The following is a 20508-nucleotide window of genomic DNA, read 5'->3' as shown; positions in this document are numbered from 1 at the left end:
GTCTGAATCGGTTTTAAGAATTCATGTTATTACCTTTTATTATTAATAGTGTCTGCTATACTTCATTTGTCCAAATTCTGAGTTAAAATTGATCTCATATATCAAATACAGAAAATGACAATGCATGCCTTTCTACAATAAATGGTAACTTTCTATATTTTTAAGGGGACTGTGAGGTGAGAGGCCTGTGATTACATAGATAAATGTTGTGTATGACTTGGTCAGAAGTTATAAAGCAGTGACTCATTTATATTTGTCTTCATTGCAGGTTCCGGTGTGTGGTCTACCCTTTTAAACCAAAACTCACTATCAAGACAGCCTTTGTCATTATTATGATCATCTGGGTCCTAGCCATCACCATTATGTCTCCATCTGCAGTAATGTTACATGTGCAAGAAGAAAAATATTACCGAGTGAGACTCAACTCCCAGAATAAAACCAGTCCGGTCTACTGGTGCCGGGAGGACTGGCCCAATCAGGAAATGAGGAAGATCTACACCACGGTGCTGTTTGCCAACATCTACCTGGCTCCCCTGTCCCTCATTGTGGTCATGTATGGAAGGATTGGGATTTCACTCTTCAGGACTGCAGTTCCCCAGACAGCCAAGCAGAACCAAGAGCAGTGGCACATGGTGTCCAAGAAGAAACGGAAGGTCATTAAGATGCTTCTGATTGTGGCCCTGCTTTTCATTCTCTCATGGCTGCCCCTGTGGACTCTAATGATGCTCTCAGACTATGCTGACCTTTCTCCAAATGAACTGCAGATCATTAACATCTACATCTACCCTTTTGCACACTGGCTGGCATTTGGCAACAGCAGTGTCAACCCCATCATTTATGGTTTCTTCAATGAGAATTTCCGCCGTGGTTTCCAAGAAGCTTTCCACCTCCAGCTCTGCCAAAAAAGAGCAAAGCCTAAGGAAGCCTATGCCCTAAAAGCTAAAAGCCATGTGAGCATAAACACATCTAATCTGCTTATCCAGGAATCTACATTTCAAAACCCACACGGGGAAAACTTGCTTTATAGGAAAAGTGCTGAAAAACCCCAACAGGAATTAGTGATGGAAAAACTAAAAGAAGCTACCAACAGCAGTGAGATTTAAAAGAGCTATTGTGATAGTCCTAACTCTACTGTGTATTAGATATTTAAATACCATTGCTTTTTGTGGCTTTGTGCTTAAAGTTTGTCAGAGAATGTTCTAAGTGAAACATTTACTGAAAGCCCTCTCTGCCAAAAAAAATTAACAAAAATGGTCATAAGATCATAAACAATCTTATGCTTTATAAAAATACTTACGGTGACTCATACATGTTTGCATGAATAAACACATTTCTAGATAACAGTCTACAAAGCATCATCTTTCCCAACTTAACCATTTGTGTATGGGTCAAATCAACCCCACATGTGTGTGTGTCTGTGTGTGTGTGTGCATGTGTGTGTATGTGTGTGTATTTCACCCAAATGGTGATGACGAGCAATGCTTTGCATGAAACTATATTTTATTAATTTCTCCTTTGATTTTGGATTCAAAATCATTTTAATTAATTCAAAAATTAATAAAATTTTAGACTACAGGATTATTAATCTGCTTATGTTTTTAAAATGTACTTAGTTTTCTAAGAAATATATTCAATCACATGAAATTCTTTGCTACTGATTTTCTCATCTCCATTACTTCATTTCAGTTAATCTACAAAGGCAAGATATTATAGGTCCACGGGTAATTATATTGCAGAGGACCTCACTTCCTGTGTGTTGGAACTGTAGTAGCAAATAAAGGAACACATATTTCTTTATATTTAAAAGCTGATTTTTTTTTTTTTGAGATGGATTCTCACTCTGTTGCCCAGGCTGGAGTGCAGTGGTGTGATCTTGGCTCACTGCAACCCCTGCTTCCCGGTTCAAGCTGTTCTCTCCTGCCTCAGCCCCACTGAGTAAATGGGATTACAGGTGCACACCACCACACCTGACTAATTCTTATATTTTTAGTAGAGATGAGGTTTCACCTTGTTCAAGCTGGTCTCCAACTCCTGACCTCATGATCTACCTGCCTTGGCCTCCCAAAGTGCTGGGATTACAGGCATGAGCCACTGTGCTAGTCCTTTTAAAAAGAGTACAAAGGAGTTTTGTTGGCTTTTTCATATTTTCGTAAGTGAAGTTGATGCCCTAGCTGAAAACGCATTAGTTACAGAGCTGAATGAGGACTCCAACTCAATGCCTTTTTCTAACAGAATCTCTGATGTAAAGAAACAAACCCTTTAATAACACAGCAGTTAGCAGGAAAACGGCACCTCTTCTTTGAAGTGTTTAATCATAGATGTTTAACAATAATCATAAAACTCTCACATAGAGAGCAAGAACAATTATTTCAAATTTTCCACAGAGCACATTTAAATCCAGCACCCTGGGTTTAGTAAATTAGTATTATTGTTTAAAAAATAATGGACAACCCCTGGACTCAGCTGTTAGAATTATCTAATGATGATAGTCGTCAATGTTAGCTTTTATTTTAGGGTGATGTAAGTCCCTAGAAAATTGGAAATTATAACAAAACAGTTCGGCAAATATAATTTCTGGAAGTGAAGCTATTATATTTCTTTCAGTCATTCTTGTGGTTCAAACTAAAAGCATTTGCTATGGGTTGGACGTGGTTTGTCTCCACCAAAACTCATGCCAAAATTTGACTCCCAATGTGCCAGAGTGGGGAGTTGGAATCTAGTGGGAGGTGTTCAGATTATGGGGCACCACCCTCATTAATAGATTAATGTCATTTCACAGGAGTGAGTTCTCTTCATTATGGCAAAAGTGGGTTGTTATAAAGCAAGGCTCTTCCCATGTTTTGTGTCTCTTTGGACCATGCCTGCTCACTTTTCTGCTTCTCTGCCATGTTGTAACATAGGACATGACTCTCACAAGAAGCCAAGCAGATGCCAATGCCATGCTATTAAACTTTCCAGTCACCACAGCTGTGAGCCAAATAAACCTCTTTTCTTTGTAAATACAAAGCCTCAGAATTCCATTATAACAAAACGAAATGGAATAAGACAACTTTTCAACATTCTAGTCTTTTGAGAAATAATTGTTAGGTTTTTGTTGTTGTTGTTGTTGTTGTTGTTGTTGTTGTTTTATTTTGTTTTGACAGAGTCTCACTCTGTTTCCAAGGCTGGAGTGCAGTGGTGGGATGTCAGCTCATTGCAACCTCTGCCTCCCAGGTTCAAGTGATTCTCCTGCATCAGCTTCCCAAATAGCTGGGATTACAGGTGTGCACCACTGCACCTGGCTAATTTTTGTATATTTTTAATAAAGATGGGGTTTCACCATGTTGGTCAGGCTGGTCTTGAACTCCTGACCTCAGGTGATCCACGTGCCTCGGCCTCCCAAAGTGCTGGGATTGCAGGTGTGAGCCACCACACCCAGCCAATTTTCATTTGAATTAAACTATGTGTTATTTGAATATACAAGTATTATTTCCAGCAATGAAGGGCAGCTCTTAAAAGTTGTAGGTATAGAATTTGATCATATATTCTTTTACCTTGATTTACTGAAATATTATTTACAATCAGTGTACTCAGGCATAGAAGATTGTTTTGATATTGACTATCACTTTCTTATGAGCCTCCTCGTATGGATACACATTCTACCAGCACTTGAAACTCATTATAACTAAATATCATGTCCTACCATTCATCTGTCTGCTTTTATCACCTTCTATCTCCTGTTACCTCTTCCCTAATGGTTGCAAAACTTTCCTTACTGTATCTTATCCTGACATTCAGACTTGCATCTTTTAGTTATTTCTACAGTTGGCAAAGGCATTTTCCAGAAGTGGAGGACTAATTTGCTTTCTTTCATTAATAAATAGTTTGACAAATATAAGTCAGTCTCTGGGAGTGAATCTATTTTATATATATATATATATATATATATATATATATATATATATATATATATATATAGTGTGTGTGTGTGTGTGTGACGGAGTTTCACTCTTGTTACCCAGGCTGGAGTGCAATGGCGCGATCTCGGCTCACCGCAACCTCCGCCTCCTGGGTTCAGGCAATTCACCTGCCTCAGCCTCCCGAGTAGCTGGGATTACAGGCACGCGCCACCGTGCCCAGCTATTTTTTTGTATTTTTAATAGAGACGGGGTTTCACCATGTTGACCAGAATGGTCTCGATCTCTTGACCTCGTGATCCACCCGTCTCGGCCTCCCAAAGTGCTGGGATTACAGGCTTGAGCCACCGTGCCCAGCCAATCTATTATATTTTTAGTAATAGCTCTCTCTTTCATAATAGGCTGTCTGACTCTTAAAAGATATGTATTCCCACAGCCCACCATGGCCGGCCCTCATCTCCTGGTTATACCTCTGACACAAATTGTTTTCAAAACTCAAGTCAGAAATGGTCAACCTATATTGTTCTGGTTTCTTTCTCGTTTATTACTTATTCACTGCTTTACTCCCTTATTTGACTGTCTACCTTTTACCCAAGATCTGTTCAAAAGCCACCTCTCTCAGAAAGTCTGCATTCTTACAGCAGAAATAGTTACTACCTTTTCTAAGTCCTATGTACCTCTTATATATGACAACTTCACTTGTAATTGTTTTGTCTTGTGCTTGCAACTAGAATATAAATTTCTCAAGGGCATTATGAATTAGGCTTTACTCATCTTTAGATCCCCTCGTGTGGATCACAGTAATAGGCAGTGGATACATATTGTTAGATAATTGCCACAGGCAAAAATCATCTGTCATGTTGCTGAAGAGGAATGTCTAATTCTGAACAAGTAGAATTCTGCATACAGATTCTAGTACACCTGTTACAGACAAAGAGCTTTTCTATAAATAGAAACAACAAAATAAGAGATAAAGAAAGCTAAAATGTCTTGAACATGCATAGCCACTAAAATATAGATTATGTAGTCATACATGATTTGCTACCTAATAGTTTGGTGCTTTGTACAGGAAAATTTTCTATGCCTGAATTTTTTTATGTGTGATACGGGAATAATAGTAGTTCCTTTCTCCTGGCTTGATGTGAGTATTGAATGATGGGGGGACATTTGTATGATAAAAAGCAGAGAAACTATAACTTAGCAAAGGCTAAATGATTGTTGCTGTTTCTTTGACAGTGAAAAGTATTAATAGGAGTAGTAGTTCTAATAGTCTCAATCCCATGCTAGGTTATATTTGATATGTTTCCTAACCCTCACTAGAGCAATCCAAGGTATGTATTGTTCCCATTTTACAGATGAGAGTACCAAGTCTAAGAGAAGCTGGTTTATCCAAAGTTATAAAGCTTGAAAGTGGTACAAATGGGTTTGTAACTCAGAACAAATTCCAAAACTTTATTTTTTCCTTCTATATCATATCACCCATGGGCTATGATGAACTTATTTGGACTACTTTGTAACCACTTCTTCAATCACCATTTTTCTGATTGTAAAATAACACCTGGGATACTTATAGAATTTGTGAGAAACACAGAATAGTACAAAGATTACACATAATCCCTCTAGCAAGAAGAAGAAAAAAAAACTACTGAAAACACATATTTCAGCTAGCACTTACATCAGCACCTGTACATAAACTTTTGCCAATAGTGATTATTTCCTAAAGGTAGATTTCTAGCAGCAAAATTACTAGGAAGAGCATTTCTATAATAGGTTAAATATGTGCCCTGCTATTTTTCTAAATATTAAAATAAAATTCCAGTTTTGTGGTTGATCATCTCACAATATTTTTAACACATTTTCTTTAATTTTGCTACTTAAATATGTGAAAAATCATTTAATTTGTTGCTTCGATTACTAGTGTAGTTGAACATTGCTCTGTATCTTACTAATTTATATTTCTTCCTCTTCCTATTCTTTGACCATTTCTTAGTGTATTTTTTGTTTCCTTTTGTATTTTTATTCATTGCTATGCACTTTTTTGTATTTGAGGTATAGCACCTTCAGTGACAGGCAGAACAATCTTTCTAAAATACAAATTAGATGTCGCTTTCTCATTTCAAAGCCATCAATAGTTTCCTTTCAAATTAGGAAAAAAACAAACTCTAAGGCTTACATACATTTACTTTTTCTGTGCTTGCCTACCTCTTAACCTCATCTTGAACTCAACACTCATCATTCACACAGACTGTCTCTTTCTCTGACATTGTCAAGCCCTTTTCTGCTTTTGTGTTCTGCACCTGTGTTCTTCCTGCCAGGAATGTCCTCCTCATTTCCCTTCACACACTGGCTCCCTCTTAGCCTTCAGTGTTCAACTGAAACTCCACCTGACCCTTGCCTATTTCCTGCATATCACTTCTAATTATGTGCAATTATCTTCAAAATTAATTTAATTACTTGTTTAATATCTATATCCCCTACCAAGAAGCAAAATCCATAAGGGCAAGGATTTTCGTCTTGTTCATCATTGTATCATTCAGTGTCTAAGAGACTGCTTGGCTCATAATGGACACATGATAAATATTTGAGCCAATTAATTAACTGGTTGTAAATATTTTTCAGTTTTTAATTTTCATTAAATTTATGTATGAATATATTTTATTTTTACATGTTGATATCACTCAGAACATAATAGAAACATTAAATAACATACAAAAGCAGACAAAATTAAGTGTTTATTCTCCTGTAATTGATAATTATTATTGCTGTCATTTGGGGGCATGGGTACATGCTTTCTTACACTATGATTCTGGGGCATAGACTTTAGTACCTTTCTGTGTACTTAGTGGATCAAGGACATGTTTTATGTTGTTTGATAGTCATCAAAATATTTTGTTTATTTTCACTCCACTTTCATTATGTATTAAATTTCTTCCCTGAACCTGGAAATGTAAATTATTTCTTAAATTTTATAAAATGATACAGTTATTTACACTTTGTAAAATATTGGGCACATTTATAATCATCTTAGACCACACTTTCAAGAAATGCAATTGCTTGGCCAAAATGCATGTACATTTCTTAATGTTTAATGCAGATTGTCAAATATCTCTTTAAAAGATTTTTAACATTTAATACCTCACTTAGTGATGTAAAACTTTGTTCACTCCCTCTCAAATACTACACATTCCACAAAACTATTTGTTTTGACAATTTGATAAGAAACAACTTGTATCCCCATGTGTATTGCTAAACAACTGAACATTAAAAATGAATCTATATTTAACTTGATTCATTTGTATTCATTTGTCTTCACTTGTATTCATTTGCATTTCCTCCTCAGTCAGCTCCCTCTTCACAGGTTTTGCCCACATCTCCCTTTATTTTTCTTAACAACTTGTAAACACACTCACTAATTTAAGATATTAATCTTTGACTAGGAGAGAGTTAGCCACGTTTTCCCTTATTCAACATGTGCCTATGTGCACATGAATGCATATAAATATGAGGGGAAAGACCTTAGCTTTGAAATCGTTTTTTTAAAGTGGCTTAAAGAAGATAGATGATTATTTCTCTCGCATAAAGTTGTACCTGATGGCATCAGTCTAGTTTAGTGTAGACTTTTTTTAGGAACCCACATTACTTGCTTCTGATTGCTAAAGAGCAGGAATCAGCAAACCACCCTCAAATCTGGCATTTCATTGCATTTTGGTAAATTTGATCTTATTAGAACACAGTTCTGCCCATTTTATTTACAGATTGTCTATGTGCTACAATCAAAGAACTGAGTAGTTGATACAGAGACCGTCTAGTTCACAAAGCCTAAAATATTTATTAACTGAATAATTATGGAAAAATTCATTAATTCCCCCACACAGTTTTGTTCTTTTCATCTCCATGGTCACAACTGACCAATGGGCACATCCATGTATAAGAACATGGGGAGAGAAAGGAAGAGCTGCAGGGCAGGTAGTGGGTCATTAAACTGTGGAAAACCTGGAGAGTATACAAGTCATTGCTGCTTCTATACAGTTAGCCAAATGTACTCAAACAGCCATGCCGATCTTCAAGGACAGCTGGGAAATGTAGTCTTCAGGTAAGCAGTCATGTGCCCAAGCTAAATTCTACTACTATAGAAAAAAGAGAGAACAGATTGTTCACATTTTTACATTACAAATATGCTATTTTTTATTTTTGAAATCATTTTTCATCTTGATTTTAGAAAGTACTTTCAAGTCTTTACAAAAGACATTTGCTTTCTGTGGTAGGTAAAATAATAGTTTCCTCCCTTACAAGATATTTATGTCTAAACAACAAATACTCAGTCTCTTATTGAGACTTATGTACCAAAATTTCATATAATTTTTGTTTGACTTCAAACTATCTCATATGTGTTGTTTAATCTTCATTTTACTGCTGTTAAAACAGAACTCAGAGATACCAAGTGACTTATCTAAGATCATACATCCAAACTCACAGGTCCATGCAGTGCCAAAGTCCGTGCTCATTCAGTTGTACTTCTAAATGGAGGTTCCATTTTTAACATTTTTATTTTATTTTAGATTCAGGGGTACATGTGCTGGTTTGTTACATGGGTATATTGTATGATGCTGAGGTTTGGGCTTCTATTATCTGAAGTCATCTAAGTAGCAAACATAATACAATATGTAATTTTCCAAACTTCACATTCTCCCTCCCTTCTTTGACCTCCAGTGTTTGTTGTTGCCATCTTTATATACACTAGTACCCATTGTTTTGTTCCCACTTATAAGTGAGAATATGCGGTATCTGGTTTTCTGTTTCTGTGTTAATTTGCTTGGGATAATGGCTTCCTGCTACATCTGCATTGCTGCTAAAGACATGATTTCTTTTTCTTTTACGGCTGCATAGTATTCTGTGTTGCATTTGTACCACCATTTCCCTTATGCAGTCTACCACTTGTGTGCACCTTGGATGATTCCATGTCTTTGCTGTTGTAAATAGTGCTGCAATAAACATGAGTGCAGGTGTCTTTTTTGTAAAAGGTGGTTATCTGTGAACGCACATATCTTGTTATTACGAACTGCTTCTTTATTAAGGAATGCCGAGGTCAGCTCCCTTCCAGAGTTAGGATTAAAAGCCTACTGGTGTACTCAGGCACTCTGTGCGCTGCCATAGACCTTAACTGAAACAATCTGTGCTCTCATGGGCATCTAGTTTAAATGGGCACTTTGGGTTAAGTACCCGTAGGCTTGTGACTGTTAAATAGCCTGTTTGGCTACCAGGAAGGCTGTCTTAGTAGCATCATCCAAACCCAGGCAAGAGGGGCATTGTGGCTTTTAAACCTGTAAGAGAATTAGAGGTTATAATAACATTATTATTATTATTATTATACTTGAAGTTCTGGAGTGAATGTACCGAACTTCCAGGTTTGTTACATAGGTATACATATGCCATGGTGGTTTGTTGCATCCATTCCCTATCATCTACATTAGGTATTTCTCCTGTTATCCCTCCCCAATCCTCCCATACCCTGCTATCCCTCCCTTAACCCCCCAGTCCCTGACAGGCCCTGGTGTGTGATGTTCTTCTCCCTGTGCCCATATGTTCTCATTGTTCAACACCCACTTATGACTGAGAACATGTGGCATTTGGTTTTCTGTTCTTGTGTCAGTTTGCTGAGAATGATGGTTTCCAGCTTCATCCATGTCTCTGCAAAAGACATGAACTCATCCTTTTTATGGCTGCATAGTATTCCATGGTGTATATGTGCCACATTTTCTTTATCTAGTCTATCATTGATGGCAATTTGGGTTGGTTCCAAATCTTTGCTATTGTGAGCAGTGACACAATAAACATACGTGTGCATGTGTTTTTATAGTTGAATGTTTTATAATTCTTTGGGTATATACCCAGTAATGGGATTGCTGGGTCAAATGTTATTTCTAGTTCTAGACCCTTGAAGAATCACCACACTGTCTTCCACAATGGTTGAACTAATTTACACTCCTACCAGCAGTGTAAAAGCATTCCTCTTTCTCCACATCCTCTCCAGCACCTGTTGTCTCTTGATTTTTTAATGATCCCCATTGTAAATGGCATGATATGGTATCTCATTGCTCTAACGACCAGTGATAATGAGCTTTTATTCATATGTTTGTTGGCTGCATAAATGTCTCCTTTTGAGAAGTGTTTGTTCATAACCTTCACCCACTTTTTGATGTGGTTGTTTGTTTTTGTTTCTTGTAAACTTTTTTAAGTTCTTTGTAGATTCTGGATATTAGCCCTTTGTCAGATGGGTAGATTGCAAAAATTTTTTCCCATTGTGTTGGCTGCTGGTTCACTCTAATGATAGTTTATTTTGCTGTGCAGAAGCTCTTAAGTTTAATTAGATCCCATTTGTCTATTTTGGCTTTTGTTGCCATTGCTTTTGGTGTTTTAGTCATGAAGTCCTTGCCTGTGCCCATGTTCTGAATGGTATTGCCTAGGCTTTCTTCTATGGTTTTTATGGTGTTAAGTAGCATGATTTCTGAGGCCTCTGTTCTGTTCCATTGGTCTATATCTCTGTTTTGGTACCAGTACCATGCTGTTTTGATCACTGTAACCTTGTAGAATACTTCAAAGTCAGGTAGCATGATGCGTCCAGCTTTATTTTTTTTTCACTTAGGATTGTCTTGCTATGCAGGCTCTCTTTTGGTTCCATAGGAATTTTAAGGTGTTTTTTCCGTTCTGTGAAGAAGGCCAATGGTAGCTTGATGGTGATAGCATTGAATCTATAAATTACTTTGAGCAGTATGGCCATTTTCATGATATTGATTCTTCCTAACCATGAGAATAGAATGTCTTTCCATCTGTTTATGTTGTCTCTTGTTTCCTTGAGCAGTGGTTTGTAGTTCTCCTTGAAGAGGTCCTTCATATCCCTTGTTACTTATATTCCTAGGTTACTTGTATTCCTATTTATTCTCTTTGTAGCAATTGTGAATAGGAGTTCACTCATGATTTGGCTCTCTATTTGTCAGCTATTGGTTTATAGAAATGCTTGTGATTTTTACACATTGATTTTTTATCCTGAGACTTTACTGAAGTTGCTTACCAGCTTAAGGAGATTTTGGACTGAGATGATGGGGTTTTCTAAATGTACAATCATATCATCTGCAAATAAAGACAATTTGACTTCCTCTTTTTCTAATTGAATATGTTTTATTTATTTTCTTTCCTGATTGCCTGGGCCATAACTTCCAATACTATGTTGAAGGGGAGTGGTGAGAGAGGGCATCCTTGTCTTGTGCCAGTTTTCAAAGGGAATGCTTCCAGTTTTTGCCCATTCAGTATGATATTGGCTGTGGGTTTGTCATAAATAGCTTTTATCATTGATAAAATTTCCATTGATACCACGTTTATTGAGAATTTTTAGCATAAAGAGCTGTTTAATTTTGTCAAATGCCTTCTCTGCATCTATTGAGAAAATCATGTGGTTTTTGTCTTTGATTCTGTTTATGTGATGGATTATGTTTACTTATTTGTGGATGTTGAATCAGTATTGCATCCCAGGGATGAAGCCAACTTGATCATGATGGATAAGCTTTTAGATGTGCTGTTGGATTCAGTTTGCCAATATTTTACTGAAGATTTTTGCATCAATGTTCATCGTGGATATTGGCCTGAAATTTTCTTTTTTAGTTGAGTCTCTGCCAGGTTTTGGTATCAGGATGATATTGGTCTTCTAAAATGAGTTAGGGAGGATTCCCTCTTTTTCTATTGTTTGGAATAGTTTCAGAAGGAATGGTACTAGCTCCTCTTTGGACTTCTGGTAGAATTTGGCTGTGAACCCATCTGGTGCTGGACTTTTTTTGATTGGTAAGCTATTAATTGTTGCCTTAACTTCAGACTTTGTTATTGGCCTATTCAGGGATTCAACTTCTTCCTGGTTTAGTCTTTGGAGGGTGTAACTGTCCAGGAATTTATGCCTTTCTTCTTGATTTACTGGTTTATGTGCATAGAGTTGTCTGTAGTAATCTCTGGTGGTAGTTTGTATTTCTGTGGGATTGGTGGTGATACCCTCTTCATCATTTTTTGTTGCATCTATGCGATTCTTCTCTCTCTTCTTTTTTTATTATTCTGGCTAGCAGTCTATCTATTTTGTTGATCTAAAAAAAGCAGTTCCTGAATTTATTGATTTTTATGTGTCTCTGTCTCCTTCAATTCTGCTCTGATGTTAGTTATTTCCCGTCTTCTAGTTTTTGAGTTCGTTTGATCTTGCTCCTCTAGTTCTTTTAATCGTGACATTAGGGTGTTGATTTTAGATCTTTCCTCACTTCTTATGTGGGCATTTAGTGCTATAAATTTCTCTCTAAACACTGCTTTAAATGTGTCCCAGAGATTCTGGTATGTTGTGTCTTCATTCTCATTGGTTTTGAGAACATCTTTATTTCTCCTTCATTTTATTATTTGTCCAGTAGTCATTCAGGAGCAGGTCATTCAGCTTCTGTGTAGTTGTGCAAGACCATGACATATGGTGGAGCTATGCATGCTGTGAATGTCCATTGTTGCCCTCCCATGAAGGCAAACTGTTCCTGGCTCTCTGGAGCAATGTCAGTGATGAAGAATACATTAGTCAAGTTCATCACAACATTGTACTCTCCCAGTTCCATTGTTAAGTGATCCATTAAGTCCATTATGGAAGGTCCAGCTGCATGCAGAGGCTGTGCTACCTTATTCAGTTCTGATAATCCACTGTTATTCATTAAGTCCCATTAGGCTTGTTTTTACTGGTCATACCAGGGAACTGGAGGGATTATGGGTGCCAGACACCATTTTTACCTACTCTAACTTCTTAATAGTCTCAGATATCTCTGAATATCCCCCTGGCAAACAGTATTGATGAGTAGAAGTCCCCCTTTGGGATTGTGGCAGAATAAGGGGCTGGTGATGTGTATGTTCATGCAGTACCAGCTTTACTACACAAACTTGGAGTCTGAATTTTCCAGCTGTGGTGTGTAAGTCCAGACAATGCAATATGTCCACCCCCAGAATATATTCAGGTATGGGAGAAACGCACACAGTGTACAGGTGGGGAGCCAAGTGGCCAATGCCAAGATGCACAGACAGGTCTTACATTCACTGACTGGCCCCCATAACCAACAATGAATGAAGCTTTGCCTGGAAACTTATCCAAGTTCCCATAAATAAGACTTCAGTCTGCACCAGTATTTACTAATGCTAGGACCTGCTGTACATTAGTGGCACTAGTAGGTTGCCAGCTTCACGTATAGCCTCTGGTTATCTGGTTCCCTCCACTGAATCGAGAACTTTGGCCAGTTCCCTAATTAAACAAGAAAGGCTCCATATCTCCATATATCCTCCTGTGTCCAAATAGCATATGGTGCAATACAGAAGTGGTGGGAAAAATAGATTTGTCCTCTGTTAACAAGTTCCATGACAATTTAGACATTGAGTATCAGGCATTCCTTGCATTTTATTTATACCTTCCTCAGGGTGTCACACCTATGGAGATAAATTGGCCAAAAGAGAGATTAAATTTATTGGATTCTGATTTAGTGTCAGGCCCTACAATCCTCAAATAAGATTTATTGTAAAGTTCAAGTGACCCTTGATAAGAAGGGTAAGCACATAGTGAGTCTGATCAAAGAGTATGATAATGCATGCATAGGGCTTTTTTTTTTTTTTTTGCTATTTAAGTCGTTTACGGCCCTCTGACTCTAACTACAACCCTCTTGGACGCCTAATTTTTGCTATCTTCATGGTATTTGCAACTGTATTAGCATTATATATCTCTTGTAAATGCTATGCCAGAAATTGAAAATTGAAGAAGGCACAATTAAAGACCTGGATCATGGTAGCTTGCAAAATAGATATAATCTGAGGTTTTTTTTTTTTTAGACTAAACGCTAGGCCTGATTTCATCTCAACCCTTAAACTATTGGCTATTACATTGGGTCAGACCATGTCCTCTCCCCATGATCCAAATTGCAAATATTTAAAACTATTAATACCAACCAGACTATTCTAGAAATGAGCCTTCGTAGTGTCATGGGACCTTGCCAAATGACCAGATCAGGTAACTCTAGGACTCAGGTAACTCTAGATTTCTGAGCACTGTGGGGCCTGTTGCTGTTTGTTGGCCTGCATGGGCATTCTGTAACATGCTTTATGGACAAAAGGGGATACTGAGAACTAACTTCTGATTTTTTATCTTGCCCAAAGTCCTACCTAAGGGATCTGGAGTCATGTCCTACAAACCATACAGTCTCCTCAGCTGGTTTTATTTGACCCTCCATGTCCTGACTTACTTTTCAATCTGACTCTGGCATAACATCATGAGACAAGAAAAATTATTTAATCCCAAAATATATTTTCTTGCCATACCTTGAAATTTCCCAGCAAAGTCTCTTGTGGGAAAAATCCACATCCTATAGGGAATCTCCTTTCCCCTTGGTTTTTCTTCCTTTCTTTCCAGATCCAGGAGATAATCAACTAAGAACCAATCACCCTTTTAAGTCCAATAAGAAACATTTTACAACATGATCTCTCTCTGAAGTCTGCTACCTGAGAGATTCATCTGCACAATTACAACTTGGTCAACAATCCTTTATCCTAAGCTGAACATTTCTTTCCATTGATCCAGATCTTCAGATAAACTCAACCAATTTTCAACCAGAAAACGTTTAAATGTACCTATAGCCTGGAAGCCACCTCTTTGAGTTGTCCTGTCTTTCTGAACCAAACCAATGTATTTTTTAAATGTATTTGAGAGATGTCTCATCCCTCCCTAAAATACACCAAGCTGCACCTGACCATGTTGGGCACATGATCTCAGGACCTCCTGAGGTCTCTGTCATAGGCCGTGGTCACTCATTTGGCTCAGAATAAATCTCTTCAAATATTTTACAGAGTTTGACTCTTATTGTGAACAGTAATAACTGAGCTAGAAAGAGATAAATTACTAAGAACTAAGACTCTGACTTCAAACTCCATGCTCTTGACCATCATAATAATCAGTCAGGACTAAATCAGTTGTACAGTTCAAAAGCATTCTTTTGCCCAGCAGTTGCCTCATGTAGGCACATATGTATTTGGGCATTGTTAACACACTTCACCCCTTGAACTTTATTTCCTGACTTCTCTGCCTATGGGTCTACAGTGGGCTGAGTGGTGCTCCCCCTACCTCCAAAATAAAGATGTTTATATCCTAATTCCTGAGAACTGTGAATGTTATTTTATATGACAAAAAAGAACAATACCTTGTATGGCAAAAAAAAAAAAAAATGTAATTTAGATAAGGATCTTGAAAGAAGGAAGATATCCTAAATAATCTGAATGGGCTCTAATGCCATCACAAGTGTCTGTGTGAAAGCTGGATGAAGACTAGACACACACAGAGAACAGGAACACTGAAGAAAGCAGGTAAGACATTTTGAAGATCGCGGCAAAGACTGCAGAAATGCGGCTTCAAGCTAAGAAAGGCTGGCAACCACCAGAACCTTAAAGAAGCAAGGATCGGAATCTCATCTAGAGCCTTTGGAAGAGAGAGCAGTTTTTTCAATAAGTTGAACTTCTGGTCTCCATAGTTGTGAAAGAATAAATTTGTCATTTTAAGCCACAAAGTTTATGGTGATTTGTTATGGAAGCAACAGGAAATTTATACAGCCTCCATAATCTTCCCTATATTAGATCATTATTTGGACATTGAAAAATATCTGATATTGATTTTGTGGGTTTATTAAATGTTTGGAGAAGCAAACCAGAAGGTAATCATTAAAATAGCATACATCCTCCATCTCTTCTAACATCTTTCAGACTCTTGCATTTGCAGAGGCACCCCTTTGCTACTGTTGGTTCAGCATACAAGCTAAGCTATCTTTCCTGTAGAGATATTGGAGTGATTCTCAATCAGGGTTTACCTTTTAGATCATGACTGCCATATTTGCTACCCCTATTCAACAGTCCCATCAAAAGTTTCTCTATATTTCCACTATTATGCCCTAAATATATTTGGCTTCTTTTCTCATAATTATAAAATGGCTGTCACAAAACAAAGCAAAAGAACTGTCAATAGGCTTATATGAGATAGTGATGTTTATGGTACTTTGTGGTTAACAGGTATTTTCTCCTGTAAAAAATTGGAAATAACAAATAGAAAATTATTAGCTTCGGCATTATTTTCTATAAAATGAGGTAGTTTCTCTTGAGAATAATCAACGTAGAATATTTTATGGCAAAGACTGAAAAGCTTATAGCTTGCAGTGAATTTCAAGAACAAAGTATTCAGGCAGTTCCAGCTGAGTGGGTATAGGGGGCAGCTCTTCCAAGAGAGTTTACCCCAGCATCCATCCACCAAGTATTTATTGAAAGGGCTTGTCTTAACTACAAACATCCACTAGATGGTCATTTCAGATGGGTTGCTGAGGCACCTGTAACCTTGCACATTATTCAAGCTGCATTCTCAGGAGGCTGTTTTCAGTGTTCCTTATCACACCACATGCTCCACTCACAGTCCTGTTTTCAGGGTCAAGGAGTTTCATTCCCATGCACAAATAACATACACACAGTGCTTCAGTATTTTGCCATGACTGACCTCAAATGGCATGTACATAAGCTTTAATATGTTGCCATGCACCCTCTACATCAGCCCCTTCTTTAATTCTTAGAGCATGCTGGTCATCTAATGCAAGGTAAGCTTCCGTTGTTCTTCCCTGATTGTAGAGGCATTGGGTGGCAGCACAGAGCCATCTTCAGATGCCTAGCAAACAAATACAAAAAAAGAATAAAGTATAGCAGCCATCACCCAAATGTATATGTTTAACCCAGACAACCAAATGTTCGGGTTTAACCATTGAATGCCTTCTTGTAATTGCTGAAGGGTACTTGTTTATAATTGCTGCAACCATTCTTCAAGTTGTTTCTTTAATTCACACCCAAGAATGGAAATTTGAGAAGACAAATGGTCATGATAAGCCCCTTGCAGATGTGCTTTTTAAAATAACTGCAAGATGGAATCTCCTTCCCAATTCCAGGTTAAATTTGTAGGCAGCCACAGTTCTGCTCACCATATTAAGATCATGACATAAGAATTGATTCTACTCTATGTTAGAAACACCTTGCCAAAACAGAAGTATATAAGGGTGGGCAGTACAAATCAAGACTGTATCGGTAACATTATTCTGCTTAAAGAAAGTATAGTTGCCACCATTAGTAATGTACTCACCACATGGCAGAACCCTTTCAAAAAAGGAAGATGTGGCCTCCAAATGCGGGTATGAGCAGGCTTTAAAGTTCTAATATTGGTCCTGAAAGCCCATACTCTGGCCAGGTGACAGAACTATTGGCAAGACCCTTAAATCCAATAGTCTGATTTACAGACATAAGATAACCATGGAAACCCCAATCAAGTAAGGTGCCATTATCAAACGGAGGCCCTTGGCGTGACACAGGCTGTCTGCACAAAGACTAACAGACAGTCTAAAACTTTTTATTTTATTTTATTTTACTTTAGGTGTATACTATATTCAGAATTCTCCTCATGTTATCCCTCCCCACCCCCCACTGTCCCTCCTCTACCCACCCCAACTGCCCCTGGTGTGTGATGCTCCTCTCCCTGTGTCCACATGTTGTCATTGCTCAACACCCACCTATCAGTGAGAACATGCAGTGTTTGGTTTTCTGTTCTTGTGTCAGTTTGCTGAGAATGATGGCTTCCAGATTCATCCAAGTCCCTACAAAGGACACAAGCTCATTTTTTATGGCTGCATAGTATTCCATGGTGTATATGTACCACATTTTCTTTGTCCGGTCTATCATTGATAGGCTTTTGGGTTGGTTGCAGGTCTTTGCTATTGTACACAAGGCTGCAACAAACATACATGTGCAAGTGTCTTTACAGTAGAATGATTTATAGTTCTTTGGGTATATACCCAGTAATGGGATTGCTGGATCAAATGAAATTTCTATTTCTAGATCCTTGAGACATTGCCACACTGTCTTCCAAAATGGTTGAACTAATTTACAAGGACAGTCTAAAACTTATATCATCAGTTCCTATTGGATGGCATACAGGAAGATCAGGCACTTGTGTAGCTTCATTAGAGACCTCAGTAAGATTAGTGGTAACAGCAGAAATAAAGGTCAAATTTGCAAGCTTAGCATCCCTTTTGAGCTGATAGTAAAGATACTCCTGGGGAATGAGAGTAACACAGTTGTCATTTGATATCATGGAAAAACAAAGAGGGAGATTACTACACAATAATGTCAAGGAGTCATCAAGTTTAATCCATCATCTCAAATTTTTAATTAAAGGGTAAGACAGGGGCACCTATTAACCTCCTATCCAAGAAATATCATTAGATAACAAAGGTAGGTCAGCATCCCACCATGTAATAACATTAAAAACAGAGGGATTTAAAACATGACTCCAATAAACATGTTCTTGAGCTGATCCCACTTGGCGAAGGACAAGAATTACCAACCACCACAACATCTATGCCTGTCTTACTTTCTCAGACGTTTCCCCAATTACTATCAGATACATAAGAAACCAGTTCTCTGCAGTTGCAGGGGGTTCCACGATGGCAAGCCAGATAGTTGCTTGTTGATTTAATCTCTTTAGCTGTCCTCAAGTAATATCAGATGCCTTCCAAGTCATCACTTCCTTGTCAGTTGATTCTCCAATGACAGGTCCTGTTCTTGAGGAGAGAGCCCCATGTTGCCTCTTTTTTGTTTATTAAAATATACTTTAAGAGTTTAACAAGCTCATTTAACAATGGCCTAACCTGTGAGTTATAAAGGATGCAAGTTTTATGTTGCATGTGTTAAAGTTGCAATGCATATGTAAATTGAGCACTAAGATAGTAAGGTCCATTATCAGTTTTATAGTTTGTGGAATGCCTGAAGACATAATAGATTTAAACAGATGAGTAATTGCATCTTTAGATTTTTCTCCAGTTCAGGGGTTGGGGTGGTGGTTGCATGTATTAAGTTTGTATAAGTGTCCATGGTAACGTGGAGAAATTTAAAACATCTAAAGGGTGGATTCTGAGTAACATCAGTTTGCCAGATAGCACTAGGCACCAGAACTTGTGGGTTGGCACCAAGGGCCTAATGAAAAAGGAAAGAGAATATGTCATTGGCAAACAGGACAGGTTTTAATAATTATGCAATCTTGAGCAAGTGTTAAATGAAACCGTTTAAGACTGTGAGTGTTCTGTTGAAAAAAAAAAAAAAAGCATGATTAGCTTGAGCTTGCAAAAAAAGCAGGAAAGTCTGCAAACCACGTTTGTGGTTGTGTCAGAGCATGAGCTCAAGCATTCCCTTCTGAAAAGGGACCAGGTAACCTAGAATGGGAGCAAATATGTGTGATGTAAAGATGGTGATGATGGGCACAGAGAAGCTCTTGTGCCATAAGAAACTAAGCTGGTAAAGGTTCATTAGTAATGCCCTTCACATGTGAAAGATGTAAATGAGCAATACTATACAATGCATCAGGAGAACCACTAACTATATTTATCTCTTGGTGAGGAAAAGTTTGTAGGGCCAATATTAGGGTACCTAACTCTGTTGTGTAGTTTTAAAATGTTTCTGGATTTTTTGTTGCTAGTTTTGCATGGATCTTGCCACATTATAGCTAGTTTTTCAGTTTTTCCTGAACCATCTGTAAAGACAGCAGTGGCATGAAGCAAGGGCTTACAGACAACAATAGATAGAAATTTAACAGGCACAGTTTGTAAAAAGTACAGGTGCTTACAGGCTGGTAAATGGAAGCTGATAGTACCAATAAAGTTAGCCATTGCTACCTGCCAATTAAGATTACAAGCTAAGAAAGTATGAAATTGGTTTCTGCTTAACAGTAGGAAAATAGTAGCAGGGTTGTGTCATGATAATTGGACACAACACCGGTGTTCCTTTGTAATAAGAGAAGCTATTAAATCTGTTGTCTTTTGTATATATTTAGAGGGGTTATGAAACAGGCACACAGCACATAAAATACAGAAATGGCAAAAGATAAATTAAAATCTACCTGTTAAACTAAGTCATGGAAGGCATGGAGATTTTAAGTTATTTTTTTTTTTAACCACATTTTGGTCCTTGAAAGTCATTAAAATGTGACTGCAGTTTGCCAGGATAATAAGTCTGCATTGAGTTAGCTTAAGTGTGAAAAAAAAAGTTTTTTTTAAGTCTTTAGGTGCTGGACATTTTCTTGCATTAGCCTTTAGTTGGAATATTTCAGAAGTTAGCTTGGGAAAGCAAGGCTGTGGCTGGTTTCTTCCCAGCTGCACCAGGCTCCTTAGGCAGCCTCTCTTTCTAACAGCCTGCCACCTGCTGCTACTCTTGCCCTGAGAAGAAGGAAGGAAGACTACAAGAGGCAGTAAAGGGCTAGAGAATGACCAGGTGGTAAAGTGTGTGTGTGTAAGCGTGGAGGAAGGAGGCAAGAAGGTAACAGCCTGGGAGAAGACCATTTCCCTCATCCTCTAGACCACCTACGCTTGGAGCCAACCCTGTTATGTAAGGTACTGAAAATATACTGGGCTTTTGATTATATTTACCACTCCCAAGCAGAGAGGCTCAGGGGAGGAGCAGACATGCAGCACAGGGTCTGCTTTGAAGTGTCCTAGCCAGAGTGTTT

The 20508-nt window shown here is 37.9% G+C and overlaps 1 protein-coding gene across 1 annotated transcript in view; it reads left to right on the top strand.

The window, feature by feature from the left end:
* Positions 1-3869, top strand: part of NPFFR2 (neuropeptide FF receptor 2) — a 99383-nt gene extending 95514 nt beyond the window's left edge. The window contains exon 4 of the mRNA XM_054253292.2: positions 269-3869. Within this exon, the coding sequence (XP_054109267.1) occupies positions 269-1103 (835 nt within the window). The 3' untranslated portion in view covers positions 1104-3869. The remainder of the gene's footprint in view (positions 1-268) is intronic.
* Positions 3870-20508: the final 16639 nt, after the last annotated feature.

The sequence above is a fragment of the Callithrix jacchus genome, chromosome 3 (assembly GCF_049354715.1).
Source record: "Callithrix jacchus isolate 240 chromosome 3, calJac240_pri, whole genome shotgun sequence".
NCBI lineage: Eukaryota > Metazoa > Chordata > Mammalia > Primates > Cebidae > Callithrix > Callithrix jacchus.
Note: the sequence above shows the minus strand (reverse complement) of the source record. Positions and strands in the feature narration are given on the sequence as shown.